Source organism: Rhinoderma darwinii, chromosome 8, assembly GCF_050947455.1.
Source record: "Rhinoderma darwinii isolate aRhiDar2 chromosome 8, aRhiDar2.hap1, whole genome shotgun sequence".
In the NCBI taxonomy this organism is placed as follows: domain Eukaryota; kingdom Metazoa; phylum Chordata; class Amphibia; order Anura; family Rhinodermatidae; genus Rhinoderma; species Rhinoderma darwinii.
The window spans coordinates 66877380-66904541 of record NC_134694.1 but is presented as its reverse complement, the minus strand read 5'-3'; the positions used below and the strand labels follow the sequence as shown (position 1 = coordinate 66904541).

General features: G+C 45.8%; 1 protein-coding gene across 1 annotated transcript in view; it reads right to left on the bottom strand.

The window, feature by feature from the left end:
- Window positions 1–27162, bottom strand: part of LOC142658699 (uncharacterized) — an 86637-nt gene that overhangs the window by 46865 nt on the left and 12610 nt on the right. The window contains exons 4-6 of the mRNA XM_075834302.1: window positions 14701–14803; window positions 14524–14609; window positions 11982–12082 (exon numbers count right to left, since the gene is read on the bottom strand). Of these exons, the coding sequence (XP_075690417.1) occupies window positions 11982–12082; window positions 14524–14609; window positions 14701–14803 (290 nt within the window). The remainder of the gene's footprint in view (window positions 1–11981; window positions 12083–14523; window positions 14610–14700; window positions 14804–27162) is intronic.

The window sequence follows — 27162 nt, the reverse complement described above, 5'->3', positions numbered from 1 at the left end:
CATACACAAGTGAGAGAGGTCATTCAGACATTCTGGGGTATTTTTAAAGCTGACCCAGATATAGGGAGTCTTCTGAGTGATAGGCCAGCAATCACCTACCGTAAAGGATGTAATTTAAAAGATAAATTGGTTCAGAGTCATATGAAACCAGTCATTCGGTCAACCTGGATGCCTAATCCCCCCATTGGTACATATAGCTGTGGTACCTGTAAAGCATGTAGATCAATTCTAACAAGTAAATCTTATTGTAGTACCACATCAGGTCGTTCTTACAAGAATTATGATTTCATCAATTGTAAGACTCAAGGTGTCATATATTTGATGACATGCAGCTGCGGGATCCAATATGTGGGTAAAAACATTCATGAATTTCGCAGACGTATCAGAGATCACATCAATGACACGGCTGATACTCTGATCACACGCCATATTTGGGAATTTCATCAGGGTAACTCTGACCATTTAAAATTCCAGGGTATTGAATGGGTACGTCCTAATCCTAGAGGGGGTAACTGGGATAAACGTTTGCTTCAGCGAGAGGCAAGGCGGATATATCCGTTACAGACGGTTAAACCTGGAGGTATCAATGAAATGATCTCCTATACTTGTTTCTTATAAGGTGGAGCTGACAATTGGAGATGGTCCCATTGACTCATATATAGTTTTGTTTTCACTGTCAGGATTAACTGTCTTTTTATTACCTCTCATCGTTATCATTACAATTTGCTTCTCCTGTATATACGCCATTATTTGGAATTATAGCTGCTTGATGATTCCCATAGCTTTTTGACAGTAAGTGTCATTTAAAAATGCCCGGGGAGGAGTGATTTGGATAAGCTTGTGAATGGGCGGGGCATCTGATGACGTGGCGCGCTCTGATTGGGTGTTTTAGGTAATCGGCCAGCCTCCCAAAGGGCAGGGCTAAAAGCCTAAATAGTTGGCTTTCTGTTGCATCGCTGCGGTCAGATACCAGAACCGTGCTGTTAGGAGAAAAGCTCTAGCAGACACAGGGCGGAAAGACAATACTGCACAAAAAAAAACGCGTTAGTTCAGTGTGAATGCACACTCTTGTTATCAGGAGGACAATATTTATTTGGTGTGAATGCACACTATCAATATAGGTGTTACATTGAATTGAGGAGTGTGAATGCCACTACCTGCATGTGCTGATGCTCATCTCAGCGATAAAGTACTGTGTTGTAGATATTGCTGACTAGTGTGAATGCACACTTAATATACCCTATTTAGTTGGTGTGAATGCACACTTGGTATATTATATTCATCTAGTGTGAATGCACACGTTTGTTTAAATATACAGTCCCTTGCTAGTGTGAATGCATAATACTGCTTGAGGTGCTGCACTGTTTGTCATGGGTGTTTATGCACAAGGAATTTAGGTGCTGTGGCTCATTTCAGTGTGAATGCACACTGTGTGGCAGGTGCTGCGTTTTTATTCACACACACTTTGCTGCTAGGTATCAGATCTTTACTCGGTGTGAATTCACACTTTGCTATTTAGTCCAGGTAGGGACAGAATTTGGAGTAGATTCATTACAATTTAAACTAATATATTGGCACCCTTATCTAGTCTTACCTACCTGCTTAGCCTGGTATCTATAGAAATTATTGGTTTCAGTAGCCCAATTTAAAGAGTTAATAAAAATAAAAATATTTTTAAGCGTTACAACGCTTCTGGATGCGCTATAAATCAGCAATGCAGTTCTATGCACACCACCTTATGAATTGACTGCATTATAGATACAGTAAGAGTGTGTTCACATCAGCGTTTGGTTTCCGTCGACTGCGCTATTGTTGATTGTTCAGCTATGGTTTCCGTTTGGTTTCTGTTCATGGGTTCCCCTGATGGAAAGGTCTGACGGAAGCCATCAACGGTACCCTGACGCAGATGTGAACAGGCCCTAATTTAGCATTTGGGGCCCCACTTTTAACTTTGCCCAGGGCCACACTTTGTCTAAAACCGGCCCTGGCTACAGGCTATGTTCGGCCTGCAGCCTATCAGGAGAAGGGACGGGATCCCAGTGCAGGCTGGCGTGATGACATCACTGGATCACGCAGCCTACGAAAGGATCTCGTCGGCATTCATTCGCTCCGTTCATCGCAGGAACGGGGCCTAGGTGAGTATGACTTTTTTTGTTTTATTTGTTTGTTTGGGGGTCGCTATATGGCGCTATCTACAGGAGGGGGGTCACTGTATGGCGTTATCTACAGGAGGGGGGCTGTATGGCGCTATCTACAGGGGGATGTATGGCGTTATCTACAGGGGGGCTGTATGGCGCTATCCACGGGGGGATGTATGGCACCATCTAAAAGGGGGAGGAGGGGTCGCTATCTACAAGTGGGGTGTGACACTGTTTACAGGGGGGCTGTATAGCACTGTCTACAGGGGGGCTGTATGGCACAATCTACAGGGGGGCACTATCTACAGGGGACACTATCTACAAGGGGGGCTGTGTGTGGCATCGAGGGGAGGGGGCCCAGTCAAAAGTTTGCTATGGGGCCCAGTCTTTCCTAGTTCCTGAATGGGTGTAACTATAGTGGTAGCAGCCATGGCAGCTGCTATGGAGCCTATAGGTTGAGGGCGGCCACTCAAGTGAAAGAACGTTGTTCTCTTTTGTGGGGAACAACAAGTTGTTGGTCTTCTGCTATTTAGCACTATTACTGTATGTGGATTTTCTGATATGATATATATCCATACCTTTACATTTTGTTATTTATGCTGCTGTTACGGTTTCTTGTCACTAGGTGGTGGGGACCATCTCATTTTGTTATGGAGCCCTATGAATTCTAGTTAGGCCCCTGCGTAGTACAGAGTATTAGGGACAAACGCAGGGCTCTGCTGAAATAATATCCATTGTTTCAATAAACAACACTTATAGCCCATATTAATTTGCCATATTAGAGTAAAAAGAGAAAAAGATGGCGCTCCATAGCGTGGAACCTTAGTGGGTTTGAAGGAACATAAAATAAAGTTGAACTGCTCACCTGGTCAGGATGTGCTGTGCAGGCACAACTCTGTGAATAAGTGAATAGGCTGAAATGATGCACGCTCCTGGTTTCCCTGGTGCGGGATCCGTGAGTAACGGCCATAATTCAGATGCAAACAGTAGGAAGAAAAAACAGGGCGATTGTAGCGCTGCTTAACATCACAAACGGACTTCCAAGTAAAGATGGCGGTATTTATTGGGAAATAACGGACACGTTTCAGCTCCGAACCGGAGCCTTCATCAGGACCTGTTGAAGGCTCCGGTTCGGAGCTGAAACGCATCCGTTATTTCCCAATAAATACCGCCATCTTTACTTGGAAGCCTGAATGTGATGTTTAGCAGCGCTACAATCGCCCTGTTTTTTCTTCCTACTGTTTGTTTGCATATTAAAGAGGATCGTTGTTATGGCAGGAAGGAGGGGATAAGTGAGCCCTAATCTACCCACCGCCCTGTCCCTGCCTACTTGCAACGACCCGCCCTAGGAAAAGGGGTACAACTGGGCGGCGGTCCCTACGCTGACTAAGTGCAAGGGAATACAAACAGGGAACAAGCAAGGGAAGGGGCAGTAGCCCACGGAACACCTTGAGGGAACCAGAGTGGTCAACGAGCCAGTCAGAATCAGGATGTCACCAAGTATACGAACGCAGAGCAAGGAGCAGGAAGCAAGCCGGGGTCAGAGCGAAGCAGGATAAGCGGAAGCTGTAGCAAGGTTGAAGCAAGGCAGAAGCAGGCTGGAGCAAGGCTGTAGCAGGGCCAGGAAACCAGGAAGAATCACAAGCAATGAGGAAGAGAAAACGGCAGGTATAAATGGACAGGGGGCGGAGCTAACTCCGACTGACCAGGCCGCGATAGGCTCTCCCACTCCTGAGCCTGCCACCCTGATTGGTGGGAGCCGGAGTCAGTCTAAGAGGTCCGGCCTCAGGTGTCAATTGATTAATCCTGGGAGTATCCACAGACGTAGTGCCTGGCAGATCCTTTACAGTACCCCCCCTTTTATGAGGGGCCACCGGACCCTTACTAAGAGGACCTGGTTTAGTGGGGAAGAGAAGGTGGAACCTCCTGACCAATACCCCAGCGCGAACCTCTCGAGCAGGTACCCAAGTCCTCTCCTCCGGCCCGTATCCTCTCCAATGGACCAGGTACTGGAGGGAGCCCTGGATCATCCTACTGTCCACAATCTTGGCCACTTCGAATTCCACCCCCTCAGGGGTGAGAATGGGAACAGGGGTTTCCTCGAGGGGGACCAGGACGGGGAGCAGCGTTTAAGGAGGGAGGCATGAAAGACGTCGTGTATGCGAAAGGATGGGGGCAGCTCCAGATGGAAGGATACAGGGTTGAGGACTTCAATGACCTTATAAGGCCCAATAAATCGGGGAGCAAACTTCCTGGACGGGACCTTAAGGCGCAAGTTCCTAGACGACAACCACACCAGATCCCCGACGACAAACCGGGGGTTAGCAGAACGTCTTCTATCAGCCTGAATTTTTTGTACGCTCTGGGACGCTTCTAGGTTCTTCTGAACCTGGGCCCAGACTGTGCACAGTTCCCGATGAACGACCTCTACCTCGGGATTATTGGAACTACCAGGAGAAACGGAGGAGAACCGTGGATTAAACCCAAAATTACAGAAAAACGGGGAGACCCCTGACGAGTTACTGACCCGGTTATTCAGGGAAAATTCGGCGAGGGGAATGAATGAGACCCAATCAAATTGACAGTCAGAGATGAAACACCTTAAATATTGTTCCAGGGATTGATTAGTCCTCTCCGTTTGGCCATTAGTTTCGGGATGGAAGGCGGAGGAGAAGGACAGATCAATCTCCAGCTTTTTACAAAAGGCTCTCCAAAATAAAGAAACAAATTGTACCCCTCTGTCAGAAACGATATTGACTGGGACCCCATGGAGACGCAGAATGTGTTTAACAAACAAAGAAGCTAACGTCTTAGCGTTAGGTAGTTTCTTAAGGGGCACAAAGTGGCACTTCTTGCTGAAGCGGTCTACTACCACCCACACCACCGACTTGCCTTGAGATGGAGGCAAATCGGTGATAAAATCCATGGAGATATGGGTCCAAGGTCTCTGGGGAATGGGCAAAGAACGTAGTAAGCCCGCAGGTCGGGACCTAGGGGTCTTGGACCTAGCACAAACCTCACAAGCGGCGACGTAAGCCCTAACATCTTTAGGCAACCCAGGCCACCAATAGTTTCTGGTAATGAGGTGTTTGGTACCCAAGATGCCAGGATGACCAGATAGTGCGGAGTCATGGTTTTCCCTAAGTACCCTTAGCCGGTATTGCAGGGGGACAAACAGCTTGTCCACAGGGAGGTTCCCGGGAGCTGAACCTTGATCAGCCGCAATATCAGAGACTAAATCAGAATCAGTGGCAGAAACGATTATACCAGGGGGTAAAATACAAGCAGGATCCTTCTCAGAAGGAGGATTGGCCATGAAACTACGTGACAGTGCATCAGCCTTAATATTTTTGGACCCAGCCCTATAGGTAACCAAAAAGTTAAATCTGGTAAAAAATAGCGCCCATCGAGCTTGTCTCGGATTAAGCCTCCGGGCAGATTCTAGGAAAACCAGATTCTTGTGGTCAGTAAGGACCGTTACCTGGTGTCTGGCCCCCTCCAGGAAGTGACGCCACTCTTCAAAAGCCCATTTAATGGCTAAAAGTTCGCGGTTGCCAATATCATAGTTACTCTCCGTGGGCGAAAACTTCCTGGAGAAGTAGGCACAGGGGCGGAGATGGGTGAGGGACCTGGTACCCTGGGACAAGACAGCCCCCACTCCCACCTCGGACGCATCAACCTCCACGATAAATGGCTCCCTTTGGTTGGGCTGAACCAGCACAGGGGCCGAGATAAAGCACTTCTTGAGGGTCCCAAAAGCCTGGACGGCCTCAGGAGGCCAGTGGAGGACATCAGCACCCTTGCGAGTGAGGTCCGTAAGAGGCTTAGCGACGACAGAGAAGTTGGCAATAAATCTCGTGTAATAGTTAGCGAACCCCAAAAAACACTGTAGCGCCTTCAGGGAGGCAGGTTGGACCCATTCCGCCACAGCCTGAACCTTGGCAGGGTCCATGCGGAATTCATGAGGAGTGAGGATTTGACCCAAAAATAGTATCTCCTGTACCCCAAACACACATTTTTCGGTTTTCGCAAACAGATTATTTTCCCGGAGGACCTGGAGCACCTTCCTGACATGCTCCACGTGTGAGGACCAGTCCTTGGAAAACACCAGTATGTCATCAAGGTACACTACAAGAAAATTTCCCAGGTAATCTCTCAGAATTTCATTAATAAAATTCTGGAAGACAGCAGGGGCATTACACAACCCAAAGGGCATGACCAGGTATTCGAAATGACCTTCGGGCGTGTTGAATGCAGTCTTCCACTCATCCCCCTCTTTGATGCGGATAAGGTTATACGCCCCCCGTAGATCAAACTTAGAGAACCATTGGGCCCCCTGAACCTGATTAAAAATATCCGGAATCAAAGGAAGGGGATACTGGTTCCTTACAGTGACCTTATTCAAGTTACGATAGTCAATGCACGGCCTAAGACCACCATCCTTCTTCCCCACGAAGAAGAAGCCAGCACCTACAGGAGAAGTAGAGGGGCGAATGAAGCCCTTGGCCAGGCATTCTTGGATATATTCCCTCATGGCTTCACGTTCAGGACATGAAAGATTAAATATCCTACCCTTAGGAAGCTTAGCACCTGGTACCAAATCGATAGCGCAATCGTAATCTCTATGAGGGGGCAACACCTCGGAGGCCTCCTTAGAGAAAACATCAGCGAAGTCCTGAACAAACTCAGGTAGCGTGTTTACCTCCTCACGGGGAGAAATAGAGTTAACCGAAAGACATGACGTCAGGCATTCACTACCCCATTTGGTGAGATCCCCAGTATTCCAATCAAACGTGGGATTATGCAACTGCAACCAGGGAAGACCTAATACCAGATCGGACGATAATCCCTGCATCAACAGTACAGAGCACTGCTCCAAATGCATGGAGCCAACAAGGATTTAAAAAACAGGAGTATGCTGAGTAAAATAACCATTAGCAAGAGGAGTGGAGTCGATACCCACTACCGGGACAAGATTAGGCAAATCAATAAAAGGCATTTTTAGAGACATAGCAAATTCCACAGACATGATATTAGCAGATGAGCCTGAATCCATGAAGGCACTGCCGGTGGCAGACCGACCACCAAACGAGACCTGAAAGGGAAGCAAAATTTTATTGCGTTTCATATTAACGGGAAATACCTGTGCGCCCAAGTGACCTCCCCGATGATCACTTAGGCGCGGAAGTTTTCCGGCTGCTTATTCTTGCGCCTGGGACAGGTGTTCAGTTGATGCTTGTCATCCCCACAATAGAAGCAGAGACCATTCTTCCTGCGGAACTCTCTACGTTGTCGGGGGGACACGGAGGCCCCGAGTTGCATAGGTACCTCCGAGTCTTCCGTGGAAGAGCGAGGAGACGGGACCTCGGGGGGAATCGCAGGGAAGTCAGAGGGGAAAACACTGAAACGTTCAAGCTGTCGTTCCCTGAGACGTCGGTCAAGTCGTACTGCTAAGGCCATAACCTGGTCTAGGGAGTCAGAAGAGGGGTAGCTAACAAGCAGATCCTTCAGGGCGTTAGATAAGCCTAACCTAAACTGGCACCTTAGGGCAGGGTCATTCCACTGAGAAGATACGCACCACTTTCTAAAGTCAGAACAGTATTCCTCAACAGGTCTCCTACCCTGACGTAAGGTCACCAGCTGACTCTCGGCCAAGGCAGTCCTGTCAGTCTCGTCGTAAATGAGACCGAGGGCAGAGAAAAAACGATCAACGGAGGAAAGTTCAGGGGTGTCAGGAGCCAAGGAGAAGGCCCACTCTTGGGGCCCTTCCTGGAGTCGGGATATAATGATTCCCACCCGCTGGTTCTCGGAACCTGAGGAGTGAGGTTTTAGACGGAAGTAAAGTCTGCAACTCTCCCGAAAGGAGAGAAAAGTCTTACGGTCCCCTGAGAACCGGTCAGGTAACTTGAGGTCAGGTTCTAGAGGTGAGGCGAGGGGTACTACTATGGCAGCGTCAGGCTGGTTGACCCTCTGAGCCAGGGCCTGGACCTGTAGGGAGAGGCCCTGCATCTGCTGGGTCAGGGTCTCAAGGGGGTCCATGATAGAGTAGAAGAAAGGGTAGACTAGGTATGGGCTTGTGATTATGTTATGGCAGGAAGGAGGGGATAAGTGAGCCCTAATCTACCCACCGCCCTGTCCCTGCCTACTTGCAACGACCTGCCCTAGGCGACGGGGTACAACTGGGCGGCGATCCCTACGCTGACTAAGTGCAAGGGAATACAAACAGGGAACAAGCAAGGGAAGGGGCAGTAGCCCACGGAACACCGTGAGGGAACCAGAGTGGTCAACGAGCCAGTCAGAATCAGGATGTCACCAAGTATACGAACGCAGAGCAAGGAGCAGGAAGCAAGCCGGGGTCAGAGCGAAGCAGGATAAGCGGAAGCTGTAGCAAGGCTGAAGCAAGGCAGAAGCAGGCTGGAGCAAGGCTGTAGCAGGGCCAGGAAACCAGGAAGAATCACAAGCAATGAGGAAGAGAAAACGGCAGGTATAAATGGACAGGGGGCGGAGCTAACTCCGACTGACCAGGCCGCGATAGGCTCTCCCACTCCTGAGCCTGCCACCCTGATTGGTGGGAGCCCGAGTCAGTCTAAGAGGTCCGGCCTCAGGTGTCGATTGATTAATCCTGGGAGTATCCACAGACGTAGTGCCTGGCAGATCCTTTACAATCGTTATATCAATTTTGCTATTTTCAGTTAGTGTTTCACATTATAAATCTTTAGCAACTGCTAAACGCTGGGAAATACTACTTTAGTACTGATATTCTCCTCCCTGCTTTCACTTTTTAGAAAACGTCATAGAAATGGGATTTTATGACCATATTATACATCTGTGGAACTTCTAGCTGCACAGAGCTCTCATATAACATACCATGATAAACCGTACAATGACATAGAGATCACTAATCCTGATTCATTCTGCACTAATGTGTATGGCGATCAGGACCCTATTCTGTCTGAATCCTCTCCTGGCTGTTTACATCTGCGAAGTGACTACAAGGCAACCATGAAGCTGTGTTTGCCATATATGTCTTCTGATCGATGGCCAAGCACCTTCACTGCTTACTTTACTTGGTATTGTTTATCTTGTCAACAGCAAAGCTTTTTACTGGGCTCCATGTGGGAGATGTTTTCTGAACAAGAGAAACGTGCCAGTAAGGTTCTCCAACAGCACATTTATATGAGTTATGTCTCAGCAGACAACATGTTGTTTCAGGGGACACATAAAGGGGTTTCACACATTAAGAATGTCTTGGTAAAGCACAATGGACCCTGTGGTTTTTCTCTGAAACAGTACAGTGTTAGAATTGCAACACAACCACATTCACTTGAATTCTCTACACACTCCCTGGTTAGGAAAAAAAGCGGAAAGGGAAACAGTTGTACCAAACCCTGGAACGATCAGACACTGATCGCATATCTAATCAATCTGTTATTTATCCGGATCATGTGAAAACCTTTTTCATGCCGTTTTTTTTCATAAAAATTACAGGAACTATTCTACCGTCATTATGAAAAATGCCCCCCAAAAGCCGATTCAAAAACAGCAGCAACAATGCATCAAAAATACCCTGTGTGAACATACCCTTAAAGAAGGAGTAAGATATGGCATGTGGCTAGGAAATACCACAACCTACTGATTGATGGGAGGGGGGGGGTGGGTGGCAACACAGTCTCATTTAAGTAAATGTTGGGAGGTATAGGTTTCTTAAAACTCCTGAGTAATAAATCTGCTTAGTTATGCGGAGGAGACTGGCTGTTCATGAGTCTGGGTAAGGTAGGTCCCATGTGGAAACTTTAAAAATCACCGTTAACTGTTAGGGCATGACCACACGTGGCGGATTTCCTCCGCAACTGTCCGCATCAATGCCGCACAGAATCTGCGTTGCAGATTCTGCTGCGGATCTGCACAAAATGTGCAGAAAATTGATGCGGACTAGCTGCTGCGGACTGCGGGAAAAGTACTTCCCTTCTCCCTATCAGTGCAGGATAGAGAGAAGGGACAGCACTTTCCCTTGTGAAAGTAAACGATTTTCATACTTACCGGCCGTTGTCTTGGTGACGCGTCCCTCTTTCGGCATCCAGCCCGACCTCCCTGGATGACGCGCCAGTCCATGTGACCGCTGCAGCCTGTGCTTGGCCTGTGATTGGCTGCAGCCGTCACTTAGCCTGAAACGTCATCCTGGGAGGCCGGACTGGAGACAGAAGCAGGGAGTTCTCGGTAAGTATGAACTTCTATTTTTTTGACAGGTTGCTCTATATTGTGATCGGTAGTCACTGTCCCGGGTGCAGAAACAGTTACTGCCGTTCGCTTAACTCTTTCAGCACCCTGGACAGTGACTATTTACAGACGTCTCCTAGCAACGCTCCCGTCATTACGGGAGCCCCATTGACTTCCTCAGTCTGGCTGTAGACCTAGAAATACATAGGTCCAGCCAGAATGAAGAAATGTCAAGTTAAAAAAGCAAGACGCATCCGCAGCACACATAACATGTGCATGACAGCTGCGGACTTCATTGCGGAAATTAGAATCTCCATTGAAGTCAATGGAGAAATTCCGCCATGAGTCCGCCACTGCTCCGCAACAGACAGAGCATGCTGCGGACACCAAATTCCGCTCCGCAGCCTATGCTCCGCAGCGGAATTGTACGCATCGTCTAAACGAACACTGCTAAATTAAAGTGAAAGTCAATGGACAAACGGCTCCGCTGCGGATTAACGCTGCGGAGTGTCCGCAGCGGAATTTAAGTGAAATTCCGCCACGTGTGAACCCAGCCTTATCACCTTTCAAAAATAATGGACGGATAAAAGAGTTAGGGCATGCCCCCACGTGGCGGTTTTCCTCCGCAACTGTCCGCATCAATGCTGCACAGAATCTGCGTTGCAGATTCTGTGGCGGATCTGCCCAAAATGTGCAGTAAATTGATGCGGACTAGCTGCTGCGTATTGCGGTGAAAGTACTTCCCTTCTCTCTATCAGTGCAGGATAGAGAGAAGGGACAGCATTTTCCCTAGTGAAAGTAAAAGAATTTCATACTTACCGGCCATTGTCTTGGTGACTTGTCCCTCTTTCGGCATCCAGCCCGACCTCCCTGGATGACGCGGCAGTCCATGTGACCGTTGCAGCCTGTGATTGGCTGCAGCCGTCACTTAGACTGAAACGTCATCCTGGGAAGCCGGACTGGAGAAAGAAGCAGGGAGTTCTCGGTAAGTATGAACTTCTTTTTTTTTTACAGGTTGCTGTATATTGGGATCGGTAGTCACTGTCCAGGGTGCTGAAACAGTTACTGCCGATCGTTTAACTCTTTCAGCACCCTGGACGGTGACTATTTACTGACGTCGCCTAGAAACGCTCCCGTAATTACGGGTGCACACACATAGTCACCCGTAATTATGGGAGCCCCATTGACTTCCTCAGTCTGGCTGTAGACCTAGAAATACATAGGTCCAGCCAGAATGAAGAAATGTCATGTTAAAAAAGCAATGTGCATGACATCTGCGTACTTCATTGCGGAATTTAGAATCTCCATTGAAGTCAATGGAGAACTTCCGCAATGAGTCCGCAACCAGTCCGCCACTGGTCCGCAACATCCATTGTATGCTGCGGACACCAAATTCCGCACCGCAGCCTATGCTCCGCAGCGGAATTGTCTGCAACGTGCAAACGAACTCTACTAAAAAGAAGTGGAAGGCAATGGAGAAACGGGTCCGCTGCGGATTAACGCTGCGGAGTGTCCGCAGCGGAATTCCAGAGCAATTCCGCCACGTGGGGCTTTGCCCTTAGAACTAAAAAACACAGAAGAAGAGAGCATGTTTAATTTTTTATAATATTCATAAGTAGGACTCACCTTCTGCAGCTGTTGTCAGGTCTCTTGCTGCTGACAACTGAGATAGGACAGCCGGGTGGAAATCCTTCTTGAGTATAAGAGCTTCCAATCGCAAGCAGTAGCTAGAAGGGGTATGTATTAATAATATAGCAATTATTATTGTTGATGTAATAACATGGGGAATATATCATAAAATAGTAAGCGATGTAAACGGGGACATGTAACATCTGGCCACCATGTTATTTTATATGTACAATATTGCACTAGGAAGATATGTCCTGTGTGTACTCAGCTCAGGAAAAAAATTTAATTATGTTTTTGATGACAATTGAATGTTAGTGAAAAATAATAATAAACATGAATATATCACAAATAAATAAACTAAATAAAACTCATAAAATTCATATACAAAAGGGGTTGTTAGACAATATTATACTGGTACGGAGTTAACCCAATCAGGACCCCCACCTCCTTTATTCGCTAGTGCTGAGATTCACATCAAGCCCATTGCTTTGTACAGCCCCAATGTTTAAATGTTGGGGTCCCCTTCATGAAGTAAACATTTAGTGAAGATGAAGATTTGCTGGTGTCTCTGTTCACTCTTTTTGCCTTAATATCTGGACAGGAAGGGAGAGTGATATGTTGCTATGTGCATTTGCTGGAAGTGGAAGGAAAGGCCTTTCTAACTGGGCAGATACAAGTGAATATCAGCTAGAAATAATCTCTTGCAAGGAAAGTTATTCCAAAATATTCATCTATTGCTGTTAAATAAATTCAACAACTGCTAGTTTACAGTCCGTCTCACAACCCCCATGACCTTCCCCACCTATTCCCTTTCCTTCCTACAATTATTCTCAAGGGATTTTTAATAGCAGCTAAAAGGGAGAGTGGATTTTGATTGACAGTTTTTCCTCTATTAACGTTTGCTGCTTTTTTCAGTTTTATTAATGTTTAACATAAAGAAATAAATTCAGACAAATATCAGAATATAGAAACCTAAGACTCTGTGCAGTACACTCAGCACAGGACAAAGCTAGTTAATCCTATACAATAATGGTGAAGTGGAAGAAACTAAAAATAAGGGCTCATTCACATGGACTTATGGCTCTGTATAAGCTCCCAGTTGTAGATGATGCTAAATTCATAGAAATCTATGGGGCCATACGGTACCTCAATATGACTCTGATTTTATAGGGAAGCACATGGAGATTCATATGGAAAATTAAGGAATTCTCCATCAGATGCCTTGATATGATATATGTACCCCATGAAGAATAACTCCGTAATACAGTGCGGAATTGGGGGCACCTTTACAACGTATTGCCAGTGCCTCCATAGCAAGTATTTAAAGACATATTTTCTACATGTCTTTCGAAATTTAACACTAAAAAATATCTAAGGAATTGTCCTCACTTTTAATCTGAACCTCCCAATGTATTCAAGGATCAGTGCCAAGGTTGGGTCATTTCTGTCCATCAATCTGTATATCCCCAGCACATTGTCTCAGATGACGTCTCCTCCCTACATATCAACTTTAATTTCCCGTTTCTGCTCCTTTCCTGTGTTTCGTTCATGGATCATAGCTACACTTTTTAACTCTTGCTCAGCTTCACCTTACAGAACAATAGATCTTTAAGGACGTATCTTCAGTCCCTAGATTACTGTCTTTCTCTTAACCTTGGTCCTCACACATCCTGCCACTACATTTTTTACACATTTATACGTTTTGGAGACATAAAATGGAAATAAAGATGACTTGAAGGTAAAAATAGAAACATAAGCTTTATAGTATACAACCTATTAAACCCAATTTAATTATTGTCTCCATAAACATAAATATTTAATGCACTGATACATAGATAAGCTGATTTAAGAGGTGGAGTCAGAGTAAGGCACAGTAGGCAAGCGCCTATAGACGCCGCTGGAGGAAGGGAAATGTGATCCTAGCCTGCATGTTTATGGAATGATCTTATGGCCATTTGTACTTTCACCTCTGTCTCATGTCCAAGAGTACTTTAAAGGGTACCTACAATGATGATTGGACAAGACATGGAGAAACCTGAGTTCAAGGTAAGGGTATGTTCACACGCACTAATTACGGACGTAATTCGGGCGTTTTTGCCCCGAATTACGTCCGAAAATAGCGCCTCAATAGCGTTGACAAACATCTGCCCATTGAAAGCAATGGGCAGACGTTTGTCTGTTCACACGAGGCGTATATTTACGCGCCGCTGTCAAATGACGGCGCGTAAATAGACGCCCGCGTCAAAGAAGTGACCTGTCAATTCTTTGGCCGTAATTGGAGCCGTTATTCATTGACTCCAATGAATAGCAGCGCCAATTACGTCCGTAATGGATGCGGCGTTCAAGCGCCTGCACATGCCGTTACGGCTGAAATTATGGGGATGTTTTCAGGCAGAAACATCCCCGTAATTTCAGCGGTTACGGACGCTGTCGTGTGAACATACCCTAAGCTAGAACATTCTCTCTGTCCATCTCCAGTGCATGGCATTAAAGGACAATAATGTTTAGGGAATTTTGTTAAGAGGGCAGCATAACCTACCATGGAAGATCCAAGAGAAGTAACATGAACAGATCTGCTTCACTCAAACGCTGTCTGTCCCCCTGAAAAGATTTCAGACGTTGCACCTTGTGTGGAGAGAAGAGTTTAATAAGGGTTCACCATAAAACCAGAATCCCTCCTCACACTCCAGACTATACATGCAGAATGTTTCCTTACCTCTTCTGTGTCTGGCAGGTGCTTCAGAAGCTCATTTAATCTTTCTGACGTGTATATATCTCCTCTCCCCAGATTTATATCTTCAACTATCTCTGCCGCTGATCTACAAGGGAAGCTTATTGAGTTATTCATACATTGCCTGATTCCTCACTACTAATAATCTACTCCTTCTGAAACATATACAGATGCTGCTGTCAGTGTCTGACTATTACCTAGGCTGGATCAGGACATACAAAGTGAAATTATATCTTATTCTAATAGTGATAGTACTGCTGAAATTGGTGGCTACTTTACAGCAGCTGTAAATTGAGAAGCTCAGGCGAGTATCTCTAACATTCAGACACCTTGTGGCAAACATGAAAATTCAGTACGTCTTATTAGATTATGCATGCACAATTACAACTAAATGGAGAAAACCTTAAAAATATTCTGGTAAGAATATATTTACACCAAAAATTGTATAAAAATGTTGCAGATTCAAATTGTATTTTAACTTCAAGTAAACCCCAAATACAAAGCTTAAAGATATTTTCCAGTTTTAGCAAATAACACTTAATTATTGTATAATTGAAAGTTATGCAATTTTCGAATATACTATGTGTTATATTTTCCCACAATTTTCAAGATCTCTACTTGCAGCAATTCAACGGAAACCACAATTTCTTACTACCAGTGGGAGAATTTCTGTCCTTGTCAAGTGAAGATCACACAGATCATTGCAGTTACAGTACAATCATCAGAGCTGTGTCACCTATATGATTATCACATAACCAGGACAAGTTTTTTACCCTCTAGAAGAAAACAGTGAAGGTTACCAATACATGACATTGATACACAAAGTACCTTAGAAAATTGCATACATTTCATTGTAAAATTAATATGTTTTATTTTCTGATTATTTCAGAACTATAAATACTGTATATTATATATACATATATTTAAACACACACACACACACACACACACACACACACATATATATATATATACTGTATATTATATACACATATTTTATGAAAATTTCTATCAGTGTGTTTCAACTTTCAAATTAGTTTTTATTAAAAATTATTTTAACTTTTTGAGATACAGCTGCTTTGTATCCTGTATACAGAGCAGCTGTATCTAGGGCTGAAACCTGTATCTGTCAGGTCAGCGCCACTGACGGGTTCAGTATCAGCGGGTCCTGTGTAATCCACCTGTAATCGATCACATCTAAGTTATGAACTTAGATGTGATCAGTTACTGCTCGATCCAGCATGTCAGAGACGCACAGGACCCACTGACACTGAACCCGTCAGTCCCGCTGACCCGATGGGTACAGGATTCAGTGCTAGATACAGCTGGTCTGTATTCAGGATGCAAAGCAGCTGTATCTCAAAGAGTAGAAATAATTCTTAATAAAAAACAATAACAAAGTTGCACCAAACACACTGATACACATTTTTATATAAAAAAAAAATATGGCTTTCGAAGGTGTACATAACCTTTAAGTGAGAAACCACATTGAAGAACATTTCAGTGAGTATCCCCCATCCTGAAATGGATGGCAACAATGAACAGAAGATCACTTTAAACTGCACAGCAAATGTTAAGGTTAAGTGTCCCAAATATATAATTGGTATTTGCATTGCCTAAAATAACTATTAACAATTTTCCTAGGAATGTGGTAAAGCAGTATTACAGTGCCAACATTGCTGCTGGATGACATGACAGAGTAAAAGAATATCCAAGAAAAGAGATCAGCAGCACATCACAGTCCCGGAAAAACTCATGAGAGGCATTAAACAGGAGAAACTTTCAATCGGTACAGGCAGTGTCAAGTCGTAGCCAGTCCAACTCCAAATAGACACAAAGAAAATAGAGAGACCGCAGCACACACAGTTGTCAAGGTATCAAAAAAAGGTGTCTTTATTCCACCATAAATAGCGACGTTTCAACCCAAGTGAGGGTCTTTCTCAAGGGCTTGAGAAATACCCTCACTTGGGTCGAAACGTTGCTATTTATGGTTGAATAAAGACACCTTTTTTTGCTTGAGAAAGACCCTCACTTGGGTCGAAACGTCGCTATTTATGGTGGAATAAAGACACCTTTTTTTGATACCATGACAACTGTGTGTGCTGCGGTCTCTCTATTTTCTTTGAGAATAAAGGAATAGACAGCAGACCCTGTGTTACTGCTCATCCTTATACACGGTGCCAGAACTCCAAACGTTACTTGCTGATGATTTTCACATGTTTTTACATTTGACAGTGTGAAGTGTCAGCAAGATGCAGAAATTTGTGGTCTGACAGTGAACTGGATACATCTGAATCTGCACATTTTCTTTGCCCTCCTCATATGCCTGACATTGGTGTTTGGTGATGCCCAAAAGTAGCAATAAGTTTAAAGGGGTTTTCCAGTCTTAAAGGGGTACTCCAACTATCGAAAATTTCCACCTATTCACAGGACATTGAATGGAGGGGCGGGCCCAAGAATGTGCGCTGCTGCTCTATTCAAAGTCTATGGGGGTGATAGAAACAGTTGAGTACAGAACTCGGCTGTTTCCATCCGTCCCATAGACATTGAATCGAGCGACGGCGCTTCCTTGAATGCCGCTTCATTCAAGCTCCTCCTCGTTGCGGGGGTTGCAGTAAGTAGGAACGGGGGTTGGAACCTCTAGTCTCACGATTAGTGGGGTTCCCCCTAGGATGCCCTCACCGATCAGACAATTATCACCTATCCTATGGATAGGTGATATATGTTGATTCTGGGATTACCCCTTTAAGTAAATTAAGATTAATCACTGTATTATGAGCAGTTACGCAACTTTCTAATATACTTTATATTTAAATTATTCAACATTTTTAAGATCTCTACTTGTTTTCAATAATGAAAATATTGTTTTTTTTTACATTCAGAGGCTGAAAATTCATAATGATCATCTACTACTCATTGCTGATAGTTTGCTACAATGTATTAGTAAAGGCAATCCTGTGTGAGCTTAAAGGGGTATTCCCATCTTAGACATGTATGGCATAGCCACATTCAGCTGGCTACCGCTGTGCTACACTGTTTTCGTAACTCCCATATAAGTAAATGGGAGTTATAGAAACAGCGTATCACAGTGAGCTACACTGTTTCCGTGAGCCCGGGCACCTCTCCAACACAGTCTCTAACTGGATGTGGCGGCCAGCAGACTGCCAAACCAGGCGGGGGCGCCAGACCCACGTTCTCGAGATAGGTTATAAATATGGCATATGCCGTGGATAGGAATACCCCTTTAACACAACAACAGCCCAGATATTGGTCCTGCGCTGGATTCTAGGTTGATTGTTAACATCTACTAATATAGATAAGGGCTAACTCTTAGCAGGGAAAACAACTGGAGTTTTCAGTTTCTGTTCACTGTTTTGAAAATGGTCAGGAATTAAAACAAAGTAAACTAGAAAGATGCATAATATGCGCATTCACTTACAGATGGACAAACCCTTCATATAATAATAATATTTTTTTTTTTAAAAACCTGATGCTATTTATTGAAAAATCATCATGTTCGTTTGACCTAATGCTTGACCACATCCTAACTATTATTAGCCAAAATTTGGGTGCAGGTTTCAGACAACTGTTTCCTTCTATATACAATGGGAGAATATGATAATCTATCAGCAGGGCCAACATCTCTTATGTCAAAAGATGTAATCAAATAATTGGTGTCCGAATACAATGTCTGAACTGGACACGCACTATACAGCTGATCTATAGCCATGGTCAGTGTACAGCAGCAACACTTTATGTTAAGAACTGTGGATAAAAGACAGCTGAAGTACTGTGCTGCTATGTGAGACCAATTACCAAGGCTTATGTTAATACACTCATTGCCATTCACCAATACATACGATAGCCAGAAGAGAGGGTGCCCCACAGCAAGGATAAGATGGACCCCTCATTATGGTGTTGGGTTTTCCCACCCAGGACAGAAGGCCTGTTGTTTGTGTCTTCCTCTGCTCCCTTTCCTTGAGCCAATTCTCCACCCCAACTTTGCTAATAGGGCCAAGACCACACACAGTGTTTTGATGCAGTTTTTGGCTCCGTTTTTTTAAGCCAAACAAAGGAGTGGACACCAAAGAATAGTGATGCATCAGTCCTATCTATACACTTTTTCTTCCCTTTAGATCCACTTCTGGATTTGGTTCAAAAAACTGCATCAAAACTCTGTGTGTGATTTTTACCCTTATGCAGTTTCTTTGGAGAGGGGAGTCCTGCACAGGTTTTGGCCACCTAGTAGTAAAAGGGATGAGAGCAGTCAGGACTGGGCCCCATAGCTGCCCCAACATTTCATTGTATATTTGAATAATGGCTATTTTAGCTGCCTGTCATATTGCTCGGGGCTTCCTTATTCCTATTTTGATATATTGCGGTATGCTGTTATATTTTCTATTATACATATCTATAGTTTAAGCGACTATTTGCACATAGTTGCAAGCTCCATTATGTTTTTTCTAAGTTCTAGCACATGCACCTTGTATCGAGGGTCTAGTCTGCCAGAGGGTGCTCTCATTTTCCTAGATGACTCTCCCCCACTCAATATAGTGCGCCGGCCGGCTGTGATAAGCTGTTCTGCTCCGACACTTCAAATGATTGCTTATCTTTTTTAGACATGCGTGCCTTCGTATTTCCGGACTCTGCGTGCAACTGCCTCTCCAGCTTCTCATTCAACACATGAGGGTAAAATTTAACAAATTTCTATTATAATATACAATGCATTCAGAAAGTCTTCAGACGCTTTCAATTGTTTTACATTTTTTTGTGTTGAGGCCTTGTGCTAAAAAAAAACAAGCTTTCTCCATCATTCTGCACTCAATACCCCATAATGACAAAGTGAAAATAGAATGTTAGTAATCTTTGCTAATTTATTGAAAAGGAAAAACTAAAATCTTGGACTGACATAAGTATTCAGACCCTTTACTCAGTACTTAGTTGTAGCAACTTTGGCAGAGATAACAGCCTCCAGTCTTCTTTGGTATGATGCCACAAGGTTTGCACGCCTGGATTTGGGGATTTTCTGCCATTCTTCTCTGCAGATCCTCTCAAGCTCTGTCAGGTTGGATGGGGACAGTTGGTGGACAGCCATTTTCAAGTCTCTCTAGAGATGTTCGATTGGGTTCATCAAGTCAGGGCTCTGGCTGCGCCACTCGAGGACATTCACAGAGTTTTCCCTAAACCACTCCTGTGTTGTCCTGGCTGTGTGCTTAGTGTCATTGTCTTGTTGGAAGGTGAACCTTCGGCCCAGTCTGACGTCCAGAGCACTCTGGATCAGGTTTTCATTAAGAATATCTCTGTACTTTGCTCCATTCCTCTTTTCCCTCAACCCTGACCAGTTTCCCTGTTCCAGCAGCTGAAAGACACCCCTACAGCATGATCCTGCCACCACCATGCTTCACTGTAGGGATGGTATTGGGCAGGTGATGAGCAATACCGGGTTTCCTCCAGACATGATGCTTAGGGTATGTGCACACACAAAATCAAAAACGTCTGAAAATACGGAGCTATTTTCAAAGGAAAACAGCTCATGATTTTCATGCGTTTTTTTATTCAAAGTCGCGTTTTTTGCGGCCGTTACGGAGTCAATGAAAAACGGCTCTAAAAACGGCTCAAGAAGTGACATGCATTTCTTTTTCACGACCGTTTTCCAAAACGGCCACGTAAAAAAACGCCCCGTTGGAACAGAACGCTGTTTTTCCCATTGAAATCAATGGGCAAATGTTTGGAGGCATTCTACTTCCGATTTCTCGGGCGTTTTTTAGCCGTTTACGGCCTGAAAAACGGCCGAAAATAAGCCGTGTGAACATACTCTTGGAATTGTGGCAAAAAGTTAAATCCTAGGCCTTAGTAACACGAACATGTGCGTTTTGCGCGCGCAAAAAACGCTGCTGTTTTTGCGCGTTGCAGTTCCGTGTGTCATAAGTGTTTGCTGCGTGGCTGCGTGATTTTCACGCATATGCCATCCTTATGACAGGCGGTTTTGATGTTTAGAAAAAGAAATGAAGGAAGTGCTTTTATTTTTTCCTTCATTTCTTTATCTACTGTTGCGCAAACCACACGCGACACACGGAAGTGCTTCCATGTGCTGCGCGTGATTTTCACACACCCATTGACATCAATGGGTGCGTGATGCGTGAAAAACGCACAAGTATAGGATATGTCGTGAGTTTTACGCAGCGGACACACGCTGCGTGAAAATCACGGAATGTCTGAACGGCCCCATTGACTAACGTATCACGGACGTTAAACACGTTCGTGTGAATAAGGCCGTAGTTTCACCAGACCACAGATGTAAAGGATCTGCCAGGCACTTCTGTGTATACGCCCATGGGTAATCAGTCTGCACCTGGTTCTATGTCTCTGAGACTGACTCCATCTTCCACCACTCAGGATGGCAGGCTTAGGAGTGGGAGAGAATATCGCAGCCTGGCCAGACAGAGCTAGTTCCGCCCTCTGTCTATTTATACCTGCCTTTCCTGTTCCTCCTTTGCTTGTGATTCTTCTAGTGTGGTTTCCTGGCCTTGCTGCAGCTCCTAGCTATTTGACCTTGCTTCATACTGACCCCGGCTTTCTGACTACTCTCCTGCTCTGCGTTTGGTACCTCGTACATTCCTGGTTTGACTCGGCTCGTTCACCTCTCTTGTTGCTCACGGTGTTGCCGTGGGCAACTGCCCCATTTCCCTTTGCTTGTGTCCCCTTGTCCGTTTGTCTGTCGTGCACCTACTGAGCGTAGGGACCGTCACCCAGTTGTACCCCGTCGCCTAGGGCGGGTCGTTGCAAGTAGGCAGGGACTGAGTGGTGGGTAGATTAGGGCTCACTGTCTGTTTCCCTACCCCCCTGTCATTACATAATCACAAGCCCATATACCTAGGCTACCCTGGTCCCTCACTCTATTATGGACCCCCTTGAGACCCTGGCTCAGCAAATGCAGGGTCTCTCCCTACAGGTCCAGGCCCTGGCTCAGAGGGTCAACCAGCCTGACGCTGCCATGGTTGTACCTCTCACCTCACCTCTTGAACCCCACCTCAAGTTGCCTGACCGGTTTTCAGGGGACCGGAGGACTTTTCTCTCCTTTCGGGAGAGTTGTAAGCTCTACTTTCGCTTAAAGCCCCACTCCTCAGGTTCTGAGAGCCAGCGGGTGGGTTTAATTATGTCCCGGCTCCAGGAAGGGCCCCAAGAATGGGCCTTCTCCCTGGCCCCTGAACTTTCCTCCGTTGACCGTTTCTTTTCTGCTCTCGGACTCATTTATGACGAGACTGACAGGACTGCCTTTGCCGAGAGTCAGCTGGTGACCTTACGTCAGGGTAAGAGACCTGTGGAGGAGTATTGCTCTGACTTTAGGAAGTGGTGCGTAGCTTCTCGGTGGAATGACCCTGCCTTAAGGTGCCAGTTTAGGTTGGGTCTGTCGAACGCCCTGAAAGACCTGCTAGTTAGCTATCCCTGTTCTGACTCCTTAGACCAGATATATGGCTTTAGCGGTACGACTTGACCGACGTCTCAGGGAACTACAACTTGAACGGTTTTGTGTTTTCGCCTCTGACTCCCCCATGATGCCTCCCGAGGTCCCGTTGCCTCGCTCTTCCACGGAAGACTCGGAGATACCTATGCAACTCGGGGCCTCCGTGTCCCCCCGTCAACGTAGAGAGTTCCGCAGGAAGAATGGTCTCTGCTTCTATTGTGGGGATGACAAAAATTAAGTGAACACCTGTCCTAGGCGTAAGAATAAGCAGCCGGAAAACTTCCGCGCCTAAGTGATCATCGGGGAGGTCACTTGGGCGCACAGGTATTTCCCGTAAATATGAAACGTAATAAAATCTTGCTTCCTTTTCAGGTTTCTTTTGATGGTAGGTCTGCCACCGGAAGTGCCTTCGTAGATTCAGGGTCTTCTGCTAATATTATGTCTGTGGAATTTGCTATGTCTCTAGCTATGCCTTTGATTGATTTGCTTAAACCTGTCCCGGTAGTGGGTATCGACTCCACTCCCCTTGCTAATGGTTATTTTACTCAGCATACCCCTGATTTTGAACTCCTTGTTGGCTCCATGCATTTGGAGCAGTGCTCTGTACTGTTGATGCAGGGATTATCGTCCGATTTGGTTTTAGGCCTTCCCTGGTTGCAGTTGCATAATCTCACGTTTGACTGGAATACTGGGGAGCTTACCAAATGGGGTAATGAATGCTTGACGTCATGTTTTTCTGTTGATTCTATTTCTCCCCCTGAGGAGGTGAACACGCTACCTGAGTTTGTTCAGGACTTCGCCGATGTTTTCTCTAGGGAGGCCTCCGAAGTGTTTCCTCCTCATAGAGAATACGATTGCACTATCGATTTGGTACCAGGAGCTAAGCTCCCTAAGGGTAGGATATTTAACCTTTCTTGTCCCGAACGTGAAGCCATGAGAGAGTATATCCAGGAATGCCTGGCCAAGGGTTACATTCGCCCCTCTACTTCTCCGGTAGGTGCTGGCTTCTTCTTCGTAGGAAAGAAGGATGGTGGTCTTAGGCCATGCATTGACTAGCGTAACTTGAATAAGGATACTGTAAGGAACCAGTATCCCCTTCCTTTGATTCCTGATCTCTTTAATCAAGTCCAAGCGGCCCAATGGTTCTCTAAGTTTGATCTACGGGGGGCGTATAACCTTATCCGCATCAAAGAGGGGGATGAGTGGAAGACTGCGTTTAACACGCCCGAAGGTCATTTCGAATACCTCGTCATGCCCTTTGGGTTGTGTAATGCCCCCGCGGTCTTCCAGAATTTCATAAATGAGATTTTAAGAGATTACCTGGGGTTATTTCTTGTAGTGTACCTTGATGACATACTTTTGTTTTCCAAGGACCGGTCCTCCCACATTGAGCATGTCAGGAAGGTGCTCTAGGTCCTTCGGGAAAACAAACTGTTTGCTAAGACCGAAAAATGTGTGTTTGGGGTGCAAGATATACCATTTTTGGGTCAAATCCTCACTCCTCATGAATTCCGAAAGGACCCCGCCAAGGTCCAGGCTGTGGCGGAATGGGTCCAACCTGCCTCCCTGAAGGCGTTACAGTGTTTCTTGGGGTTCACTAATTATTACAGGAGATTTACTGCTAACTTCTCGGTCATCGCTAAGCCTCTTACGGACCTCACTCGCAAAGGTGCTGATCTCCTCCACTGGCCTCCTGAGGCTGTCCAGGCTTTTGAGGTCCTTAAGAAGTGCTTTATCTCGGCCCCGGTGCTGGTCCAGCCCAACCAAATGGAGCCATTTATCGTGGAGGTTGACGCATCCAAGGTGGGAGTGGGGGCTGTCTTGTCCCAGGCTACCAGGTCCCACACCCATCTCCGTCCCTGTGCCTACTTCTCCAGGAAGTTTTCGCCCACTGAGAGTAACTATGATATTGGCAACCGCGAACTCTTATAGGGCTGGGTCTAAAAATATTAAGGCCGATGCACCGTCGCGTAGCTTCATGGCCAGCCCTCCTTCGGAGGAAGATCCTGCTTGTATTTTGCCTCCTGGTATAGTCGTTTCTTCTGTTGATTCTGATTTAGTCTCTGAAATTGCGGCTGATCAAGGTTCAGCTCCCGGGAACCTTCCTGAGAACAAGCTGTTTGTTCCCCTGCAACTCCGGCTAAGGGTACTTAGGGAAAATCATGACTCCGCACTATCTGGTCATCCAGGCATCCTGGGTACCAAACACCTCATTGCCAGAAACTATTGGTGGCCTGGGTTGTCTAAAGACGTTAAGGCCTACGTCGCCGCTTGTGAGGTTTGTGCCAGGTCCAAGACTCCCAGGTCCCGACCAGCGGGCTTACTACGTTCTTTGCCCATTCCCCAGAGACCTTGGACCCATATCTCCATGGATTTTATCACCGATTTGCCTCCATCTCAAGGCAAGTCGGTGGTGTGGGTGGTAGTAGACCGCTTCAGTAAGATGTGCCACTTTGTGCCCCTCAAGAAACTACCCAATGCTAAGACGTTAGCTACCTTGTTTGTTAAACACATCCTGCGTCTCCATGGGGTCCCTGTCAATATTGTTTCGGACAGAGGGGTACAATTTGTTTCATTGTTTTGGAGAGCCTTCTGTAAAAAGTTGGAGATTGATCTGTCCTTCTCCTCTGCCTTCCATCCTGAAACTAATGGCCAAACTGAGAGGACTAATCAGTCTCTAGAACAATATTTAAGGTGTTTTATCTCTGACTGTCAATATGATTGGGTCTCATTCATTCCCCTCGCCGAATTTTCCCTTAATAACCGGGTCAGTAACTCGTCAGGTGTCTCCCCCTTTTTCTGTAATTTTGGGTTTAATCCACGGTTCTCTTCCGTTTCACCTGGTAGTTCCAACAATCCCGAGGTAGAGGTCGTTCATCGGGAACTGTGCACAGTCTAGGCCCAGGTTCAGAAGAACCTAGAGGCGTCCCAGAGTATACAAAAAACTCAGGCTCATAGAAGACGTTCTGCTAACCCCTTGTTTATGGTCGGGGATCTGGTGTGGTTATCATCTAAGGTCCCGTCCAAGAAGTTTGCTCCCCGGTTTATAGGGCCGTATAAGGTAATCGAAGTCCTCAATCCTGTCTCCTTCCGACTGGAGTTGCCCCCATCTTTTCGTATACACGACGTGTTTCATGCCTCCCTCCTTAAACGCTGCTCCCCGTCCTGGGCTCCCTCGAGGAAACCTCCTGTTCCCGTTCTCACCCCTGAGGGGGTGGAATTCGAGGTGGCCAAGATTGTGGACAGCAAGATGGTCCAAGGCTCCCTCCAGTACCTGGTCCATTGGAGAGAATACGGGCCTGAGGAGAGGACTTGGGTACCCGCCCGGGATGTTCACGCTGGGGTATTTGTCCGGAAGTTCCACCTTCGTTTCCCCAATAAACCAGGTCCACTTCGAAAGGGTCCGGTGGCCCCTCATAAAAGGGGGGGTACTGTAAAGGATCTGCCAGGCACTTCTGTGTATACGCCCATGGGTAATCAGTCTGCACCTGGTTCTATGTCTCTGAGACTGACTCCATCTTCCACCACTCAGGATGGCAGGCTTAGGAGTGGGAGAGCCTATCGCAGCCTGGCCAGACGGAGCTAGTTCCGCCCTCTGTCTATTTATACCTGCCTTTCCTGTTCCTCCTTTGCTTGTCATTCTTCTCGTGTGGTTTCCTGGCCCAGCTGCAGCTCCTAGCTATTTGACCTTGCTTCATACTGACCCAGGCTTTCTGACTACTCTCCTGCTCTGCGTTTGGTACCTCGTACATTCCTGGTTTGACTCGGCTCGTTCACCTCTCTTGTTGCTCACGGTGTTGCCGTGGGCAACTGCCCCATTTCCCTTTGCTTGTGTCCCCTTGTCCGTTTGTCTGTCGTGCACCTACTGAGCGTAGGGACCGTCGCCCAGTTGTACCCCGTCACCTAGGGCGGGTCGTTGCAAGTAGGCAGGGACTGAGTGGTGGGTAGATTAGGGCTCACTGTCTGTTTCCCTACCCCCCTGTCATTACAACAGAATCTTGTTTCTCACAGCCTGAGAGTCCTTTAGGTGCTTTTTTTTTTTTGCAAACTCCATGCAGGCTTTCATGTGTGTTTTACTCAGGGGAGGCTTCTTTCTGGCCACTCTGACATAAAGCCCAGATTGGTGGAGTGCTGCAGTGATAGATGACATTCTGAAAGTGTCTACCATCTGCACACAGGATCTTTGGAGCTCAGCCAGAGTGACCTTTGGGTACTTGGTCACTTCTCTTACCAAGGCCCTTCTCCCGCAATTACTTAGTTTGGTGGGGCGGCCAGCTCTAGGAAGAGTCCTGGTTGTTCCAAACTTCTTCCACTTAAGAATTATGGAGGCCACTGTGCTCTTGGGAATTTTCAGTACAGCAGAATTTTTTTTGTACCCTTCTCCAGATCTGTGCTTCCACATAATCCTGTCTCTGAGCTCTACAAGCAGTTAATTCCTCCTCATGGCTTGGTTTTTGCTCTGATATGCATTGTCAGCTATAAGACCTCATATGGACAGGGGTGTGTCTTTCTAAATCATGTCCAATCAAATGAATTTACAACAGGTGGACTCCAATCAAGGTGTAGAAATATTTCAAAGATGATCCAGAGATTTGAGAGGCCCCAGAGCTAAATTTCAAGTGTCATAGCAAAGGGTCTGAATACTTATGTCCATTAACCCCTTCCCGTCGTAAACAACTTTCAGATTTTAATTTAAGTTTTTTCCTCCCCACCTTCCAAAAGCCATAACGTCTTTATTTTTCCGTCGATATAGTACTTTGAGGGCTTGATTTTTGCGGGACGGAGCTGTAGTTTTTCGTAGCACCATTTACTTTGCCATATAATGTACTAGGAAACGGGCAAAAAATTATTTGTGGGGTAGAAAATGAAAAAAACAGGTTTTTTGTGCGCCGTTTTTACGGAATTTAAAACAACATGTTAACTTTATTCTGTGGGTCAATACGATTACGGCGATACCAAATATATATAGTTTTTTCTATATT